Source organism: Myotis nattereri, assembly GCF_964212035.1.
Source record: "Myotis nattereri genome assembly, chromosome: 14".
Classification (NCBI taxonomy): Eukaryota; Metazoa; Chordata; class Mammalia; order Chiroptera; family Vespertilionidae; genus Myotis; species Myotis nattereri.
The window spans coordinates 17360975-17381549 of record NC_138089.1 but is presented as its reverse complement, the minus strand read 5'-3'; the positions used below and the strand labels follow the sequence as shown (position 1 = coordinate 17381549).

Here is a 20575-nt window from a genome sequence, read left to right as displayed (position 1 = left end):
TGGTCTCCTCAGGAAATTGAGTTTTGATATTTGAATTTGTGTAGGGCCACAGTTTTAGAAATTTCCATTTGCAATTGTAAAATAGAAAAGTTTATATTTTGATGCAAAATATTTAGTACTCCTTAATTAAAGAACTCAACTTACGTATGGCCATAATGAGAACAGCTACAGTGGACACTCTAATGTCTGCTATTGCCAAATCACACCTCTTCTGCTACCAAGTCATTCAGCAAACATTTAACTGAGCCCCATGTGTGAGTAACCCACAGAACACATATAATTGGATTAAACTGTCCTCTCCAAGGAATGTCTATCTCCTTAGCTTTCATTTCCCAAAGAGAATTAATACGTGTTTATTGATAAAAGAATAAGATAATCAAATATATTTAGGATTTAACCCAAGGTAATGGGGACTTCCAGAGCTTTTTTTTTTTTTTTTAAATTAAATTTATTGGGGTGACATTGGTAGACAAGATCATATAGGTTTCTATGTTATAAGATCTATATATTGTACCACGTGCTCACTACCCAAAGTCAAATCTTCTCCTGTCACCATATATAGGACCCTTTCTCCCTCTACCCCCAGAGCTTCTAATATGCTAACATATATGCAGACCTCCAAGGGGGTGACTGTTACAGAATTCTCTTTCCCAATTCCTTTCTACTCTTCTTCCTTATCTAGCTGTAAGGGATACTCTTTTTTTTTTTTTTTTAATCTTTACTGTTGAAAGTATTACAGATGTCTGCTATTTTTCCTCCCCATTGACCCCCTCCTCCCCTCATTTGCCTTTGCCACACTATTGTCTGTGTCCATGGGCTAAGCATACCCTATCTAATAAAGAGAGAATATGCTAATTGACTGTCCCATCCTCAAAGATGATGGCGCCCACAGCCAATAAGGAGGAAAATGCTTATTGACTGCCACACCTTCAAAGATGGCAGCGCCCAGTCCCCTCAGCCCTGGAGTTCCCCAGTCCCCTCAGCCCCCCAACCGCCCAGGGCCAGCCTGAGGTGCAGGCAAGCTTCGGACGGCAGCTGCACAGCCGTCCAGGGCTGCCCAAGGCTTGCGCTGCCGGCAGTGGCAGCAGTAGAGGTGTGATGGGAGCATCACCTTCCCCTGATCACTGGGTTCCTCCCGCCCCTGAGGGCTCCCAGACTGTGAGAGGGGGCAGGCCGGGCTGAGGGAACCCCCTCCAGTGCATGAATTTTCATGTACCGGGCCTCTAGTATGCATATAAGTTCCTTGGTTAGTCTCCCCCCCACCCTCTCCTACTTTCCCTCTGAAATTCATCAGTTTGTTTATGGTTCTATGTCTCTGGATCTATTTTGTTCATCAGTTTATTTTGTTCATTAGATTCCACATATGAGTGAGATCATATGATACTTGGCTTTCTCTGACTGCCTTATTTCACTTAGCATAATACTCTCCAGGTTCATCCATGCTGTTGCAAATGGTAAGAGTTCCTTGCTGTGTAATATTCCACTGTGTAAATGTACCACAGTTTTTTTCTCCACTCATCTGCTGATGGGCACTTGGGCTCTTTCCAGATCTTGACTGTTATAGATAATGCTGTTATGAACATAGGGGTGCATATATTCTTTCTAATTGGTGTTTCAGGTTTCTTAGGATCTATTTCTAGAAGTGGGATTACTGGTTCAAATGGGAGTAATATTTTTAAAAATAAAATTTTTATTGATTTCAGAGAGGAAGGAAGAGGGGGAGAGAGAGGTAGAAGCATCAATGACAGGAGAGAATCATTGACTGCCTCCTGCACCCCCCTACTGGGGATCGAGCCTGCAACCCGGGCATGTGTCCTTGACTGGAATTGAACCCAGGACCCTTCAATTAGCAGACTGACACTCTATCCATTGAGCCAAACTGGCTAGGGCTGGCAGTTCCATTTTTAATTTTTTGAGGAAACTCTATACTGTTTTCCACAGTGGCTGCACCAGACTGCATTCCCACCAGCAATGTACTAGGGTTCCCTTTTCTCCACATTCTCGCCAACACTTGTCATTTGTTGATTTGTTGATGATAGCTATTCTGACAGGTGTAGGGTGATACCTCATCATTTTAATTTTCATCTCTCAGATAATTAATGACTTTGAGCATTTTTTCATATGTCTCTTGGCCTTCTGTATGTATACTTTGGAGAAGTGTCTAGGTCGTTTGCCCATTTTTTAAATTGGATTGTTTGTCTTTTTATTAAGTTGTGTGAATTCCTTATGTATTTTGGAAATTAACTCCTTATCAGATTTATCATTGGCAAAAATGTTCTCCCACACAGTAGGATCTCTTTTCACTTTGTTGATGGTTTGTTTTGCTGTGCAGAAACTTTTGATTTCTATGTAGTTCCATTTGTTTATTTTCTTCTTAGTTTCCTTTGCCTTAGGAGATTTGTCAATAAACATATTGCTGTGAGAGATGTCTGAGGTTTTGCTGCCTATGGTTCCTTCTAAGATTTTTATGGTTTCACTAGAGGCTCAGTGCACGAATTCATGCACGGGTAGGGTCTGGCCGGCCCACCCCAATCAGGGCCTATTGGGCCGGGCCGGCCTGGGGGAGGGGGTCACAGGTCGAACTCCTGGGTGAGCTCCTGGTTAAGGGGACAATTTGCATATTAGCCTTTTATTATATAGGATGACTTACATTTAGGTCTTTTATTCATTTTGAGCTTATTCTTGTGTATGGTGTAAGTTGGTGGTCTAGTTTAATTTTTTTGCATGTACCTGTCCAGTTTTCCCAACACCACTTATTAAAGAAACTGCCTTTACAGCACTGTATGCTCTTGCCTCCTTTGTCAAATATTAATTGAGCATAATGGCTTGGGTCAATTTCTGGGGTCTCTGTTCTGTTCCACTGATCTATATGCCTGTTCTTGTGCCAGTACTAGGCTGTTTTGAGGACAGTGGCTTTGTAGTATAACTTGATATCTGGTATTGTGATTCCTCCAACTTCGTTCTTCTTTCTCAAGATTGCTGTGGTTATTCAGTCTTTTGGTTCCATATACATTTTTGAGTGTTTGTTCTATATCTATGCCATTGGTATTTTAATAGAGATTGCATTGAATCTATAGATTGCTTTGGGTAGCATGGACATTTTAATGATATTGATTCTATCAATCCATGAACATGGGATTTTCTTCCACTCGTTTATATCTTCTATATCTTTTTTCAATGTCCTGTAGTTTCCCGAGTACGGGTCTTTTACCTCCTTGGTTAAGTTTATTTCTAAGTATATTAATTTTTTGTTGCAATGGTAAATGGGATTTTTTTTAGTTTCTCTTTCTGAGAGTTTATTATTGGTGTATAAAAAGCCATCGATTTCTGAGTGTCAAGTTTGTATCCTGCTACATTGCCGAATTTATTTGTTAAATCTAGTAGTTTTTTGGTGGAGTCTTTAGGGTTTTCTGTGTACAATATCTTGCCATCTGTGAATAATGACAGTTTTACTTCCTCCTTTCCAATCTGGATGCCTTTTATTTTTTCTTCTTGTCTGATCTCTGAGGCTAGTACTTCCTGTATTATATTGAATAATAGTGGTGAAATCAGACATCCCTATCTTGTTCCTGTTCTTAGGGGAAATGGTTTTAGTTTTTGCCCATTGAGTATAATGGCCAGTGTGGTTCAGTTGGGTGGAACCACTGCTTGGTGTACAGGTTCAATTCCCAGTTGGGGCACATACCCAGGTTGCGGGTTAAATCCCTGTGTAGAGGCAACTGATAGACGTTTCTCTCTCACACTAACATCCTCTCTCTGTCTGTCTCTGTCTCTCTCTCTTCTCCCCTTTCCTCTCTTCCCGCTCTCAAATAAAAAAACCCTCCAGTATATATGAAATTTGCATAATACCTATGTGTAAAAGGAAACTTTAGAAAAGAATATATAATATATAGAAGTGTGTGTGTATATACTAGTAAAGTCAGGATTTTGTTAGGTGATATGAGCCTGATGTCGTTGAACATATCAGTTTATATAACTGTTTCTTCTCTGCCCAGCTCTTTAAAACAAGCTGATTTTGTTTTTTGGCTTTTTGTATAGTGTTGCCCCAGGGAGGAAGCTCACTGATTAGTACTGTACTAACAACCTGCCTTATAGATAAAAAATAATCATTGTAAACAAATAGGGTGACATTGTAATGGATTTTTTATTTTTAAAGGAAGGAAGGAATGGAGAAAGCCAACCTATCAGATCCTCCTGGAATGGGAGCCTTAGCAAACTAGCTACTGGCCACCACTTTATTCCCAAACCCATAGACTACTCAGACAGGTCATGGATTTTTTGGGTCACACAACATTGCAGTCCTCTGTTGAAAAGTTTGGGACTGGTTAGTTCTATAAAGTTCACATACAACTTCTATCAACTCATCAGTTCAGGTCCACTTCACCAGTATCTGTTCCTGAGTAAGTCCCTATGAAAAAAGAGCCTATTAAGAGCAAGGTCAATGGTATCTTCCTTTTGCTTTATGCTCCCACAGCACTCAATTATTTTTACTCCCCACAATAAACCATGCCTTTTCTGGCCTTCAAGCCATTGCACACACATGTGTTTTCCTTCACCTAGAAATGTTTCTAGGCTGCACAAGGTGCCCTTCCATGTCCCCATTACACACTGTGCTCCTCCCCTTTATGTGTTTGCCTCCCTCACTAAACTGTGAGCTGTGCAAGAGCAGTCATTGTATCTGTCTTCATTATAGAAACTCCACTGAACCTGGCACCAATATTGTTGATAAATTTTAAAACGTCCCATGAATCTTCATCCACCATTTACAAACTTTTTTTTATCATATTAACTAAGATTTTTTACAACCTTTCTCCTAATATGAGGATTGGGAATTGGCAACATTCTTGTTACCCACTGCCCTTTTTGTTCTGCTGTGACTTAGTTACTTCTCCTTACCCTGCCTTAAGCTTGAATTTCCTCATATTATGAAATGGGACTCAAGGGTTTTGGTAGTGTTCAGTGTTCACACTGTGACACAGTGTTCAATGTGAACATTGAAAGGATGTTATAAAGTGCTCAGTGCAGGGCAGGGTACTTTTATTATCACTGAAACTCTTGCCAGTCATTTGTATCTTTTTTTTTTCTTTCTTTTTTTTTTTTTCACATCAAGTTTGCCCTTCTTTCTCAGTAGCCTTTACCTTTCTGTCCTTTGGAACCATCATTGGCCATTCAAAGATACTCTCACCAACTAGACTACTCCTTGACTTTTGGCTATGCTGGCTTGCTACTTCTTGACTTTTGGCTATGCTGGCACTTGGTAACTTTCACCATAAGCTTTACTTGCTTCTACTTTCTAGCTCCTAGGGAAAATCACAAAGCTGATTCATCACAGACCACACAGATTTGCCAGGTTGACTGAGAGAATCTTCTGATGCCATGGCAGTGTACCCAGGATGTACACCAGAATTACCTGCAGAGCTTTGTAAAACTACAGATGCTCGGATCTCACCCATTCAGCCCTAAGAAGAATTGCTGGGTGTGGGACTTGGACATATCTAATTTTTAAAAAGCCTCAAGTTGTTCTTTTGGACAATGAGGTTTAAGAACTCTGCTCAGTTAAATTTCTGGCAAATGTTTTATATGCTTTCCCTTATCTTCAAGCCCCAAGTTTCACTTCTTGCTTTGTCTGCTGTGAATCTGTTCATACTGGCCCTGTACCTGTATTTCCAGCTGCTTGTGGTTGTTTCCTTTCGAATGTCCACTGTCACCTTACTCTGTACAAAGCGTAATTTAGTCTTCGATTGAGAGTATTCTACTGACGTCCCAATTTCTTCTATTCCATCATTCTCCCAAACACTCTAGCTCAGCTTCTTGGTATCTTATCTCCAGCAGTTGTGTCATCTACACCATTTGCCCTCCTTTCCCTGCTATTTCTTGTTTTTCCTGTTGCCAACCTAGAGTGTTAATAGAAGCTTTCCACTTCTGGCTACCATTCTTCTGTTACAGATTTATTTATGTCATTCTGCTTTTAGAAGCCTTAGTGACTGTGCCAATTGCAGAATAGTCTGAAATGCTTAATTGTGCATTTGAAGCCCTCAAAAATATGACTCAATTTAGTCCTTTTGTTTTATTTTCCTTATATATGTTAAGCTATTAACTAGATTGTTTAGAGATAAGAGGGTATATGGAAAAGATTCTTTTGAATCCTAGCACTGCCACTTGCCAAAGGTGTGATCTCCAGCAAGTTATTTTAGTCTCTTTGACTTTAGTATGTAAAGTCAAGTGTAAAATGGGACATAAAAATAACTGTTTGCATGGTTTGTCATAAGTAGTTAACATGTATAGTGTGCTTAGCATGAGGCCTGCCACCTAGAGGACCTTGAAATATATTCTTTATCTCATCTTTTCAATCTTCTCTCCCTAGATTTGTGCTCTCTCATACCCTTCTCTTTTTCTGTTTCTTTGCTTATGCCATTTTCTCTGCCTTTGCTTTCCTTGCCCTTGTCCATTCCAAATTCCCACAGTGTTTTATTGTAGTATTTGTGAAAGTTTCTCCCTTTGTTATGTTAAGTATTTCTAGTTCTCTCTCTGTAAATGAAATTGAAATCCTAGCCATAATCATCTTGTTTTCCCTCATTCTCAGCATACTGCTTTGTAGCCAGCAGTTTCTCAGTGAATATTAAACAAACAGGTAAAGTCAGAGAATCACCACTCCTCGTTGGTGAATAAAAAATATGCCAAAGAGCAATATCATTTCACAGTATGCTAGAGAAAGTGGAAAATGAATCCACCTACCTAGAGAAAGGATTCCTCCCACCAAATAAATATGTAGAAACAAAATTCCTGGAAGAGATGGTAGCTGATTCTGAGTCTACCATCTCTCTATGATTTCATGCTTGAGCCTGGAATATTTATCATACTAGAATGCAATGAAGCTATCTAAGATTGCTGGGTTTCCGTCAAAGAACTCGGGAATTAATGTGGAGTTCCAATTGATCAAAGATGGGACACTTTGATCATCAAATAATAATAATAATAGCAGTAGATTGAAATGTACCAAATTTGTTTGAATCCATGAATGCACCAGGATTCTAAAAGAAAAAGATTTGATTACCTTTAGAAGAACTTAGGAAGCCTATTTATCAACCTGCAAACAAAAAATGAGAAAGATTAGCCTGGCCAGCAGGTGTGGTTCAGTGGTTGAGAGTCAACTTATGAACCAGGAGGTCTTGGTTCGATTACCAGTCAAGGCACATGGCTGGGTTGCGGGCTCAATCCTAGCAGGAGGCAACCAATCAATGATTCTTATCATTGATGTTTTTCTCTTTCTCCCTCTCCCTTACTCTCCAAAATAAATAAAAATATATTAAAAGAAAAAAGAGAAAGAATAAAGTATTTATGCTACCTTTCCTATAGGAGTTACACCTGCAGTAAAGTTTTTATAACTGAACTCAGCTCACAAATGAAGATAGAATGATACAATCTCAATTTAAAAATATTTTTGCCTTCCCAGTGTGGCTCAGTGGTTGACCATCAACCCATGAACCTGGAGGTCATGGGTTCGATTCCCAGTCATGGCACATGCTGGGGTTGTGGGCTTGATCCCCAGTATGAGGTGTGCAGGAGGCAGCCAATCAGTGATTTTTTCTTGTCATTGATGTTTCTATCTCCCCCTCCCTTCCTCTCTCTGAAACCAATAAAAACATATTTTAAAAAAATTTTTTTTAGAATTAAAAGAGTTTTCTATTCAGCTAACTTTTCCTGCCTCTTTTCTAACTTGAAAAAAAAAAAAAAAAAAAGGTCTTTGAATTGAAAGCATTATGAAGCAAAAACTTTAAGAGTGAAAGTTCAGTAACTCTTTTATTTTAGATTTCAGTCAAAAGGAAATAAGTCCCCAGCTTGGGAAATTATTATTATTTTGAAACTATATATTTAATACAGCAGCATCATCTTTTTGTTTTGTTTTGTTAATCCTCACCTGAGGATATTTTTCCATTGATTTTTAGAGAGTGGAGGGAAGGGAGAGACAGAAAGAAACATTGATGTGAGAGAGAGACATTTATTGGTTGCCTCCTGCCCAGGCTGGGAATTGAGCCTCCAACCAAAGAACATGCCCTTGACTGGAATTAAACCTGGGACCCTTCAGTCCACAGACTGGTTCTCTATCCATTGAGTTAAATGGGCTAGGGCAGCTTGGGGAAATATTAACACCTCAAAGGGAAATTTTAACACCTCTCATTGAACTCTTGGTTTTTTAAAGTTTTTTGGGGGCTTTTATGATCTTACTCATTGTACTTCTTATTATTGCCAGTCATTTCAAGAGATCCTTCAAACTACTCAGTGTAGGTTGTATCAACCTTACTACGCAATGCAAAAATGGTGATAGAACTAGACTGCAACATACTTCAGAAGTTTTAGTTTCTCAGTCTAGGGCCTTAAACAGTTTTTCAACTTATCAAAGTGAACATGGGTCCTTTAAGCGGTGTTCATGTGAAGAGGCAATAGAAAAGGCTGGCTGCATACCATAAAGTAAATATATTAACTCAAAGGCAAAATAAATAATCTCTGAGATAACAGAGAAAAAAACCCATATAAGTGGCAGTCAGCTTTTGTAGTCTTAATTCTGGTTTTTCATCTCCCTAACTACAGCAGGTAATTGCGGATTTTTCTTCCACAAACACCTTGCTTTCCCGATTCAGACGCACCTGTTTTTCATGTTTTAACATTTCTGAAATTTGGGGGAAGCTTATAAGGGTAAATATATATTTAATATGGCAGTGTACCTATGGAATTCTTACCCTGCCCAAGAACTTTTTTTTTTTTTTAAATTTGAGCAAGCTGGATTTATTACTCATTATAGAAAAAAAGAGAACAAATAATTTGAGTAACCAGGGGTGTCACACTAAGAAGTGTTAGAAAAGATCTAATATAGGATTAGGGCTTTGGTTGGATGATTTGGGGAGGATCCAAGAAAGCAGGAGTTTGAAAGGGGAGTGGGCGTAGCTGGGGTGGCTCAATAATTGAGCATCGACCTATAAATTAGGAGGTCACAGTTTGATTCCCTATCAGGGCACATGCTCGTCTTGCGGGCTCGATCCCCAATGCAAGAGGCATCTGACTAGTGATTCGCTCTCATCATTGATGTTTCTATCCTTCCCCCCTTCTTTCTTCCTCTCTGAAATAAATAAAAATATATTTTTTTAAAAAAAGAAAGGGGGGTAGGATTCTATGATTGGACATTTCAGTAAAGTGTATCTTTAGAGAAGGCAAAGTAGAGCTAAGGCTTAAGGCTATAATTGGTAAAGAAGTAGCAGGAACTCATATTAACCAGGAGAGAGGAGTATTTGCTATTTTGCACAGTGATCTTGTTTTTGTCAGTGCTTAGATGAAGTTATGAAGTGGTCTTGTTTTGCTTCATAGTCTCAGAATGATCTTGTCTGATATTAGTAAGATTACTTATGTCCCCCAGGAGAATAACATGGCCTAGCAGCTATAAATATTAGAGCAGTTCCTAGATGCCAGGGCAGGTTTTTTTTTGTTGTTGTTTTTTTGTTTTTTACTTCTCATCATTGTACCTAGTACATGGTATTCATGCATTAGTTACTTTTTGAAGTTACTTTCAGATGTCAAGTAAATAAAGAGTTTTTACTGTGTTCTGAAGAACGCTTTTCATGGCCAGGTAGAGGAGAAAGAAGATGGCTGTGCAGGGTGAGAAGTCACACAATCTGTTGTCTGCAAGCTGGAGAACCAGGAAAGCCAATGGCTCAATTCAGCCTTAGTCCAAAGGCCCGGGAACCAGGAGAGCAAGTGGTAATGATAGAAGTCCCAGAGTCTAAAAGCCTGTGAACCAGGTGCTCTGATGTACAAGTGCAGTAAGTGATGGATGCCCCAGCTCAAGAAGAGAGAGAGAATTTCTGAGAAACTTTTACTTTTTAAAAAAATTTTTTTATTGATTTCAGAGAGGAAGGGAGAGAGAGATAGAAACATCAATGATGAGAGAGAATCATTGATCAGCTACCTTCTGCATGCCCCCTACTGAGGATGTGCCCTGCAACCTGGGCATGTGCCCTGACGGGGAATTGAACCTTGACCTCCTGGTTTATAGGTTGACACTCAACCACTGAGCCACACTGACCAGGCCTGAGAAACGTTTAAATTGTGTGTTTTACAATCAGTTTTATCTTTGAATCTTTTAAATACAGTAATAATGCTTCCGAGTGAATTTGGAGAGCATAGTTTGTTTTAAAAGTACTTAATAAAATACTGTACAGCAGCATTTTCCAAAGTACAAGGTGGGCAAAAGTGGATTTACAGTTGTTCATATGGAAAATAATACAATAATTAATCAATAAAAATACAAAAATAAACTGTGTTTCACATACTCATTACTTTTGCCCCACCCCATATTTTCTTCAAAATATGATATATGTCATATATATATATGTGTGTGTGTGTGTATGATTAAGTGATTATGGTTATACCAGTGTGTGTGTGTGTGTGTGTGTGTGTGTGTGTATATGGTATAACCATAATCACATAGTTCCTTTATGTGTTCCTAAAAAGGGAGCAGGGATGCGCTCAATGGTTACATAGGTTTTGAAAATGCATCATGATGTACATTAAGCTCTGAGAAAGGCTGTGATTTAAAAGATTAAAAACTCTTTCAACTTCTTTTAACCAAATATTTTCTAAGCTCCTCTAACCCCACCAACTAGCACTCCATTTTGAGAAATGCTGCTATATAGAGTTGATTAATACAAGTTTTAGAACAAAACATTTTCATCAGATTGCTTTTGCATATTATTAAGGAGGTAACTGACATTTCTCTGCATCTAGAACCTTTTCAAAGGCAGTGTTGGCTACAGTGTTAGTGTAGTCAGACCGTGGTCTTTAACTGCCTTCAGTGGTGCGGCAACCTATATTGCCCAGTAAGTGTTAACCCTTGGTTCATCTCACAGTTTGTACACCACCAGTCCAGTTGCTGGACTTCCGGGTGACATATCTGAACAATATAGTTTGTCATCTTAGCACTGTAACTCACTACACCTACTTTTTTTATAAACAATTTTCTTATTAATTTAAATATATTGGTAAAGTGTCAGTCTTGCTGGATCTTCTTGTATTGTGCTCCCGTATTTATTGTAGCCTGTTTGTAGTAAATTTCTGAAGGAGCCCTAGAGCTGGAATAAATTCATCCCTTCCCTATCTTTAGCCAGGGAAAGGTGGGAATTAGGTATTTCTTGCAAATAGAGATGAACCCTGCCATTCTCAAAGTGAGAGGCAGGCAACTTTACCCCTGAGTAATGGAAGCTGTAAAATATTAACCAGACATGTTCTTTGATGTATTCAATAAACATTTACTAAATGCCTGCTTTGTACCAGAAGCAACCAATCCTTGTTGCCCTCAAAGAGTTGAATCTAATTGTTGAGACAGCCGTTGTGTAAATGATAAATATTAAAAATGCAGTATGCTTGGTGTTATAATAAATAGATTTAGGAGGCTTTGGGGACCCAACTTAGATTCTGAGCTTTGGTGAAGGAACTAGAAAAGTCTGAGTCTGGAGGATAAGTAGCATTTAGTCATGCATGTCAGGGGATAAAGGACATCACTGATAGGACAACTTGTGAAAAGGCGTAGGGTTGCCCTAACCGATTTGGCTCAGTGGATAGAGCATTGGCCTGTGGACTCAAGGATCCCAGGTTCGATTCCGGTCAAGGGCATGTACCTTGGTTGCGGGCACATCCCCTGTAGAGAGTGTGCAGGAGGCAGCTGATCGATGTTTCTCTCTCATTGATGTTTCTAACTCTCTATCCCTCTCCCTCTCTGTAAAAAATCAATAAAATATATATTTTTAAAAAAGGCATGGGGTTGTGAAAAGTAAGGTGCTTGGAGATGCAAGTAGATTTGTTCTCATCTAGGGTATTTATGGTAGCAGGGTGGAGGAAGAGGCCAGAAGGAAAGAAGAAAAGGAAGGAAGGAAGGAAGGGAGGGAGGAAGGGAGGGGAAGGAGCTCAGTAGTTCATGGCCATAATTGCTATATTAGGCAGAGAATTTAAAAGACTGTCCATAGATGGTTCTTAATATGTGCTAGAACTTTTCATATAATAAATAAGTAATGAAAATTAATATTGAGTAAAGTTGCTAAATTACTTAAATTTAATGTGTATTTCCAGATGTCAGAGTAATCATTACTTCATGTTTATAATACCTTATTGATGATTTGTAGGACTTATCACTTAATAAGTTACCCTCCTGTAAGTACATTAGCTCTATTCTTTAAAAATCAGTTTTATTGAGATATAGTTTATTTACATCAGTTTTATATTGTATATACAATTCAGTGAGTTTTGACAATGTATCGAGTCACATAACCACTACTCCTCTAAACATGATATAGTATATTTTCATCACCCTGCATTCACTTTTAATCAGAGTTTGGTAAACTAAATAAATTAACTCTTTGAACCCGGGAAGAGGTAATATATGAAGAATAGAGAAATAAAAAAAACTGTCAACTTTTAAACCAGCCCCCAAATTTTACTTTCTATGAAACCCACACACAAAGAGAAGCTTCCTTGCCCTGGCCAGTGTGTTCAGTGGTTAGAACTTCGGCTCATGCACCAAAGGGTTGTGGGTTTGATCCTGATCCCTGGTCCCGGTCAGTACGCGTGTGGAAGGCAACCAGTTGATGTGTCTTTCTCACGTGAATCTCCCCCCCCTCCCACTCTCTCTACACCCACTCCCCTAAAACCTTCTTCCCTCCCTTCCACACTCTTTAAAAATTAATGGGGAAAAAATCCTTGGGCAAGGATTAATAACAACAAAAAAAGAAGAGAGAGAAGCTCTCTGTACAGTGCTACTTTGGGGGCTTTTGTCTCTTGAAATCTTCAGAAGGAAAAGGAGGAAGAAGTTGTCTATAGCCCTGGCTGGTGTGGCTTAGTTGGTTAGAGCACTGAAGTGTAACAGGTTTGATTCCTGATTAGGGCACATACCCAGGTTGCAGGTTCAATCCCCAGTTGGGACACATAGGGGAGGAAACCAATCAATATTTCTCTCACATCAGTGTTCCTCTCTTTCTCTCCCCCACCCCCATTTTCTCTCTCCCTCTCCTTCTAGAATCAATGAAAATCATATCCTCAAGAGAAATTAAAAACAAAAAATTTCTTGAAAAGCAAAAAGGGAGTTGTCTACATAATGACTGGTGTAAAGCTATATAAAGATGTTTGGGGGAAGAAACAACCACAAGAAAATAAAACCAAAATTATAAATACTGAACTGGAAACATCATACTTGAAGTCTAGCAAATAGCTCTGGTACTTCATAGCAGAGAGTTGTAGCAGCAGTTTCATTTGTCTGAGGACTTAGTTTTCTCACTCATGGTGAAATGAATGGCACATTTCAAGCTGTATTATACTGAACTGTAGAGTTTTATGAGGTGTGGATAGGAGTAATAGGTTGGGGACAGGAGAATTAGGAATAAGGGCTAAATTTTAATCTGGGGAATAGTTGGACTTAGGTTCGATGCTGGCAAATAGGGAAGACAGTGCATTCCTCCCTCCCCACCCCTTAATTGTACTTCCATATATTAAGTTTACCTTTTATTGACTTGTTATAGCATAGGAGGTTAGGAGACTTTTCTAAACAGAATTCTACCTGTATTTGTGATTTGTTATGGGTAGGTACAAGTTTCTCTAGGAGAATGAATATTGTCATTAAACCATCAGGTTTATTTTTTCCCCAAAAAGTTATTACATATAAGAATAAAATATATATCTACACTAATAAAAGAGGAAAATGGTAATTGGTGTACGGCGATACCTTTTTCATTGGCTAATCAGGGCTATATGCAAATTAACTGCCAACTAAGATTGGCAGTTAACTGCCAACTAAGATTGGCAGTTAACTGCCAACAAGATGGCGGCTAATTTGCATATGTAGGCACAATGCAGGGAGGCGAAAGGGAAAGCAGGAAGAAGCCCCCTGCCACTGACAGTGATCGGAAACCCAGGGGGGAGCTAAGAGCTGGGGGGCAGGGCAAAGGCGGCCTTGGGGCCGCCTTTGCCCTGCCCCCCAGCCATGATCGGAGAATCAGGCACTTTTGCCACCCTGGCCAGTGATAGCAGGAAGTAGGGGTGGAGCCAGCGATGGGAGCTGGGCACGGTCGAAGCTGGCAGTCCCGGGAGCTAGGGGTCCCTTGCCTGGGCCTAAAGCGAAGCCCACGATGGCGGTGCCCCCCGCTGCCACTGCAGGTCCCCGCTGCCCGGGCCGGATGCCTCGGCCAGAGGCGTTAGGCCTGGGCAGGGGCGGAGCCTGCAACCGCGGGGAGCTGGGGGTCCCCTGCCCAGGCCTGACACCTCTGCCGGAGGCCTCAGGCCTGGTCAAGGGGCCCATCCGGTGATTGGTGATCGGAGGGTGATGAGGGTCAACTCCTCTGGCCGAGGCATCAGGCCTGGGTGGGGGGCGGAGCCGGGGATTGGGGGGATATGATGGTCCCCTTGCCCAGGCCTGAAGCCTGGGTCAGAGGCGTCAGGCTTGGGCGGGGGGTGGAGCAAGCGATCAGAGGGAGATGGGGGTCCCCTGCCCAGGCATGATTCCTGGGCCAGTGGCCTCAGGCCTGGGCGGGGGCCAGAGCCAGTGATCGGGGGGAGATGGGGGTCAACGCCTGAGGGCTCCCAGTATGTGAGAGGGGGCAGGCTGGGCTGAGGGACACTCTCTCCCCCCGGCCCCCCACACCCAGTGCACGAATTTCGTGCACCAGGCCCCTAGTTTACATATAAGAGGTATGAAGATTCATATTTCTAAACAATTATTTTATCCATCTTATTTGTTTGTTTTAACCAGTTACCCATGGGTGTATTGTTTCCACAATAAAACTTTTTCTACCAGATGGCATGGAAGCCCGACTCCGCTCAGAGTGAGTATAATTCAGTGCTATAAAATTTTGTTTTAATTACCTTGGTTAATAATATTATAGATGATGGTGTACCATTAATACTTTAGGATTATTCTAACAATGTTAGAAAATTCATATATTACTTTTGGACTAATGCACTTCACTTTGTTTTTAATATTAGTTGTAATTCTAAGTAGGCAATAATGGAAGCACAGGTTACATTTATGCTTCCAAATTTAATTATACAGTTTATATTTTGATGAATAAATTAGTTGTTTTCTAAAATACTTAGGATATATAAGTTATTGGTGAGTGATAGCTACATTCATTTTGACCTGCATTATAATGTAGGGCTTCTTAGACTATGATTGCCTCTGAGGTTAGTGCCGGTGTCACAATCTTATAGAACCTTAAGGATGTTGATATAGGTAGTAGTACATTTTGGTGGGCTTTTTTGGAGAGATTTTTCAGTGCTGTAATTTTTTTTTAAATTGATATCAGAGAGGAAGGGAGAGGAAAGTGAGATAGAAACACCAATGATGAGAGAGAATCAGCTGCCTTCTGTACACCCCACACTGGGGATCGAGCCCACAACCTGGGCATGCTCTCTGACTGGAAATCGAACCTTGACCTCCTGTTCATAGGTTGATGCTCAACCACTGAGCCACACGAACAGGACTTTTTTAGAGATCATTTAGAGAAGGACAAATCTAAAAGAAAAATAATTAGTCAACATCTAAATGTTAATATGTAAACATAAGTACATTTTGACTTGTACTTTTCACAGATTATCATTATGAGGTGTTGGAGGAAGCTAAATAATCTAAAATTCAGCATTTTTTATTTTGGGGGAAAACCTTGAATATGCTAGAAGTTTGTTTCTATATCTAATATAATATTTTCTGCTTTTCAAAAGCAGAGAAAAAGATCTAAGGGTGGGAGGTTGAGAGAACCAACGTGTAAGGCAAAGTATAGAGTAGTCAGTAGGAAAGAGATATGGAAAAAGAAAGCAGAATGCATAACCCATGGGCACAGACCATAGGGTGGTGGAGGCCTGGGGTGAGGGGCGGGCGTAGGTTATAAGGGATCAATGGGAGAAAAAAAAGGACATATATAATACTTTCAACAATAAAGATTTTTTAAAAAGAGGGTATGCCAATCTTATAAAAAGAAAAAGAAAAAGAAAGCAGAGAGAAAACTTCCTATTACTGTGATAGTCTGTTCATTCATTAGAATGATATATTACTCTTCAGTTAGAAGCTACCAAGTTTTTTTTTTTTTAGCTTCAAGGATATCTGAAGCAAAGCAGAAATTTTAAGACATTATAAATTTAGCCCTGCCAGTGTGGCTCAGTTGATTAGAGCAATGTACTGTGTACCAGAGGATGGTGGGTTCATCAGGTCACATGCCCAGATTGCAGGTTCCATCCTCATTTGGGACGTGGGCAGGGAGGTGCCAGTTGATGTTGTTTCTCTCTCATATCATTGTCCTTCCCTCCCTCCCTCCTTTCCTTCCTCCCTCCCTCCCTCTCCCCCCTTCTTCAATAAAAAAATAAAATTAAATAAGAATTTTTAAATGACACTATAAGTTTAATAATAAAATTAAAGACATTATAAATTTAAGACATTAATGTTTCCTATTTTTAATGATAGTTTAATTATTAAAAATAAAATTAACTTTGGGAACTTGATTGTGACTCAGCTTTTATGAGTTAAGATTTTAAAAAGAAGAGTAACTGTTAATCAACTAATGAAGTATGGCTTCTTAAAGACCTTGATGTTTGTATTTGATAATGAGATTTTCCTCTCCTTTAGTCAAAAATTTTGAGCAATTACATAAAGGGTCATCTGTGTTCTAGGTTTCACCCAGTAGGACATGTGAATTTTTTCAAAATTTATTTCAGAGAATTGTGTCACTATCCCTCTTGTTTCCCCAAAACTTTTCATCTTTGCCCAATTTCCTTCTCATTGTTTGATTTTATTATGTGGTTAAATATTAGCATCACTTAAAATTTACTGTCAATTTCATTGTAAATAATCTGGCTTACTTTATGGATGAGATGAATTTTGAACAGGCATGTCTCTAGAGCTGGAAGAAGGTCAGAATGGTCTTTAAAGGAGGATGGTCCAGTTCAAGGCCTGTTCTGTGACTTGATCAGGCCTTCCTTTTCTCATTTGAAAATGAACATAGCCCTGGCCTGTGTGGCTCAGTTGGTTGGAGCGTGGTCCAGTACACCAAAAGATGGGTTCGGTTCTGGATCAGGGCACATACCCAGATTGGGGATTCAATCTCCAGTTGGGGCTCATGTGTGTGGGAAGCAACTGATCAATGGTTTTCTCTAATGTTGATGTTTTTCTATCTTCCTCCCTTCCTCTAAGATTGATTAGAAAAAAAAAAGAAAATGGAGATAATAACCTATTTAGCAGGAATTTTATGAGGAGGATTAAACAAGATTGCGTACTTAAAAGAGAGTAATACCTGGTATATAATAAGCACATGTTGTTTCTTTTATTGTAATTTAATATTTTTAACAATCGAGATGCTTTTAAGTATGCAAAAATACTTAGAGTTGAAGGGACATTGTATACATAGCATTGAATGCTTCTAAAGTCTTCAGTAGTTCTGAAAAAGTTTATTCTTTTTCCTCCTTGATTTTTATTATATTGTACAAATAATTTTTATTGATTTATTTGAGAGAGGGAGGGAAGGAGGGAGGAAGAAAGAGAGAGAGAAATTTGTTGTTCCACTTATTTATACATTCATTGATTCTTGTATATGCTCTGACCAGATATCAAACCCAAAAACTTGGGGTATCTCATGAAGACGCTCAAACCAACTGAGCTGCCTGGACAGGGCTTTACAAATAATTTTTAAATGATAAGAAACAAACCCCACCACCCTAACACTAAATAACAATTTTCCTTTTCTACCTTTCTTGTTGCATATGAACGTTTTCCATAATTCAAATAGAATATATCCATATCCAAGATAGTTTTGGTACAGTACAAATATATATCACTTATAAAATGTTTTGATTTTTAGCTTTTTAAGATTTTCACGAGAACAAATAATTTGTACTTGAGTCACTAAGAAAACTGGAGTTGTACATAATTTTTTAGATCTTCATTAGGCACCAGCTTTGTTAGGGTCTTCTGATAGATTCTGGGGATAGAGAGATGAATTGGTCACAGTCCTGGGGAACACAGATGGGAATCAAACAAGGAGAGTAAAGGATTATAAGGTCTCAGTGAGAGTCTGTACAGGACGTCTATCAAAGGTGCTCAGAAGGGAGAGAGGTGCTGGTACTTAACGTTCCTTTTCGTTCAGCACTTTAGAATATTCATGATTAATTGAAACAGTTTTTTAGGATGTTTGCACTTACTACAATGGGATCAGAATTGTCATTTCTATTTTTAAGTCCTGAAAGATCAGTTTCTCAGGGGCTTACATATGATTAACCAATTGAATCTAGGGGTTTTACCCAGTCAGCCTTCAAGCTGACTCTCACCAGAGTGACCTCTAGGATATGGTGCCATTAGAAACTGGTAGGGGACATGGATGGCATCCTTGCTCTTTGCTCCCTCTGCTCAACTCCAGCCCACATACATCATCTTACAGGACATTGTAAGATAGGAACCCTGGCTTCCTTACGCTGCAGTGTTCTGATGGGAGTGGTAGTAGTGATCAAGTGCTATAGTGCCCTAGGTACTGTTTTAAACTCTTTATTTATACTAGCACATTCAGTATTCACAATAACCCATGGGGTTGGTTTTATGATTATTCCCTTTGTATGGATGAGAAAGCTGAAACCCAAGATTACACAGCTGGTAAGTAGAACAGGACCCAGTCAGTGTAACTTCTGAGCCTGCATGCTTAACTGTCATACTTCACTGCCTCTCTGTCAGTAGTAACTTTATAAGGCCAAAAGACAATTAGTACCAGTTAATACTATCTGTTTACTGTTTATCTTTAAGAGGATATACTGAGTTTAGTTTCATACCTACATCTAAGCTTTCAGTTGTTAGTCGTGTGAGGCGGCTGTGGAGAAGACTAGGACTACTCTTTTGATTAGCTAAAGTTGTTCTGTACTCAAACAGGCTTCCAAAGTATAGCTTTCTTTTCAATAGAACTATGTTTTTAAAGAATTTCTGTATAGGAATATTTAATTTTAAAAGAACTTAATTTACATGTTCCAAAATGGATAATTTGGAGTGCTTCTTTTTCATATAGAAATTGGAAATGGATAATTTAAGGAGTGCTTCTTTTTCATATAGAAGTTCTTATGACCAAGGAATTCACCATAGCTCTTATTAAGTAGAGGATTCTTAAAGAGTATTTAATACATTGTGGATTTTGAATTTGTGTTTAGAAATATATTTTGTATGAAAGGTTTGTATATTTATTATCTTATTTTCTATGAAGGATTAAAAATAATTCACGTTCTTTTAATCATGTAAAGGCAATTATATGTCTACTTTAGGGTTTAAGATATTCTGGTTCTGTCATATTCTGTTTCCTCTGTTGTCCGGAAATTAGATAAAAATTCTAATTTTTACTTTTCAGTGTCATCCATGCTCCATTACCAAGTCCTGTTGACAAAGTAAGTTGCCAATGATTGTTTTTTTACAAACTAACTCAACTCTATTGCTTTGAAAAATGTTTCTGTTTGTTTTTAATATGCTTTACTTAGAAACTTATTTCTCTTTTGTAACAAAGCCTATAGAATGCATATAGATATATGGTTGCTGTAGTCTTCTGATCTTCAATATCTGGAGAATTTATACTGGATGTTTCTTAGGAAAAAGCCTTTGTTATCTCAAGTAAATGGCTATGTAGACTAGAAGTACTTGTTTTGTGCCTAGCCAAAAGTAAAAAGTGTTTGTTACTACTCTTTATTTTGGAATACAGTTCTGTCTCGAAGTATTTATTAAAGCTTTCTGCACAGAGACTTCACTCTACATATATCTACACATAGAAATAACACAGAAATATGGGCTTATAGAAATTCCTCTTTTATTGTCCTTGCAGATTGATCAGTTTTAGCCTGATTTGGTCAGAAATTTTGCAATAATTACTTGTTAGAAAATATTTTTTCTTTTGTTCAGAAATAATGGTGTATTAAACTGTAGATATCATTGCTAAATAGTGAAGGAAAAAACCCCCAAGCATCTTTTGTATCTTTTGACATTAATGTATAGTGAGTTTTCTTAGTGCAGGAACTAAACTATTGGGGAAAACATTTTACATTTTTTTCTTCCATTTGGATAAAGAATGAAAGCCTGTTTGAAGCAAAAGTGCTCTGTTAGATTCCTTTTTTAGTAGTAAAAGTGGTTAGTCACCAACTTCAGGAATACCAAGAATTATTTCAGAAGTAAATGATGGCCTTGCTGATTTAGGACTAACTTTAAAAAATAATGCCGCCTTTCTGTCTTCTTGCTAGCATATTAATAAATATGAGCCTAATCAAGAATGACTCTACTAGTGATCATGAATAACTTGGTAATGGTGTGATCATGAATAAATTAAGATATGAGGCTTGGTAGTGTTGAGAGTGTGGGTAAATGTCTCAGCAACCTATTAGTGCCCGTCTTTTGTTTGTTGTTGTTTGGAATAATGCTATGGTTTTATATTCCACACTTGGAAGAAACCCATTATGGCAGGTATTTGTTCTTATACTCTTGAGTTCTAAGCATTTGACTGTTACTTGTAATGTTTAAACACCATAATTTCCCATCTTTTTC

General features: G+C 38.7%; 1 protein-coding gene across 1 annotated transcript in view; it reads left to right on the top strand.

Annotated features, from left to right (window-relative positions):
* Nucleotides 1-20575, top strand: part of SLMAP (sarcolemma associated protein) — a 164189-nt gene that overhangs the window by 77218 nt on the left and 66396 nt on the right. The window contains exons 4-5 of the mRNA XM_081105952.1: nt 14783-14855; nt 19398-19434. Of these exons, the coding sequence (XP_080962078.1) occupies nt 14783-14855; nt 19398-19434 (110 nt within the window). The remainder of the gene's footprint in view (nt 1-14782; nt 14856-19397; nt 19435-20575) is intronic.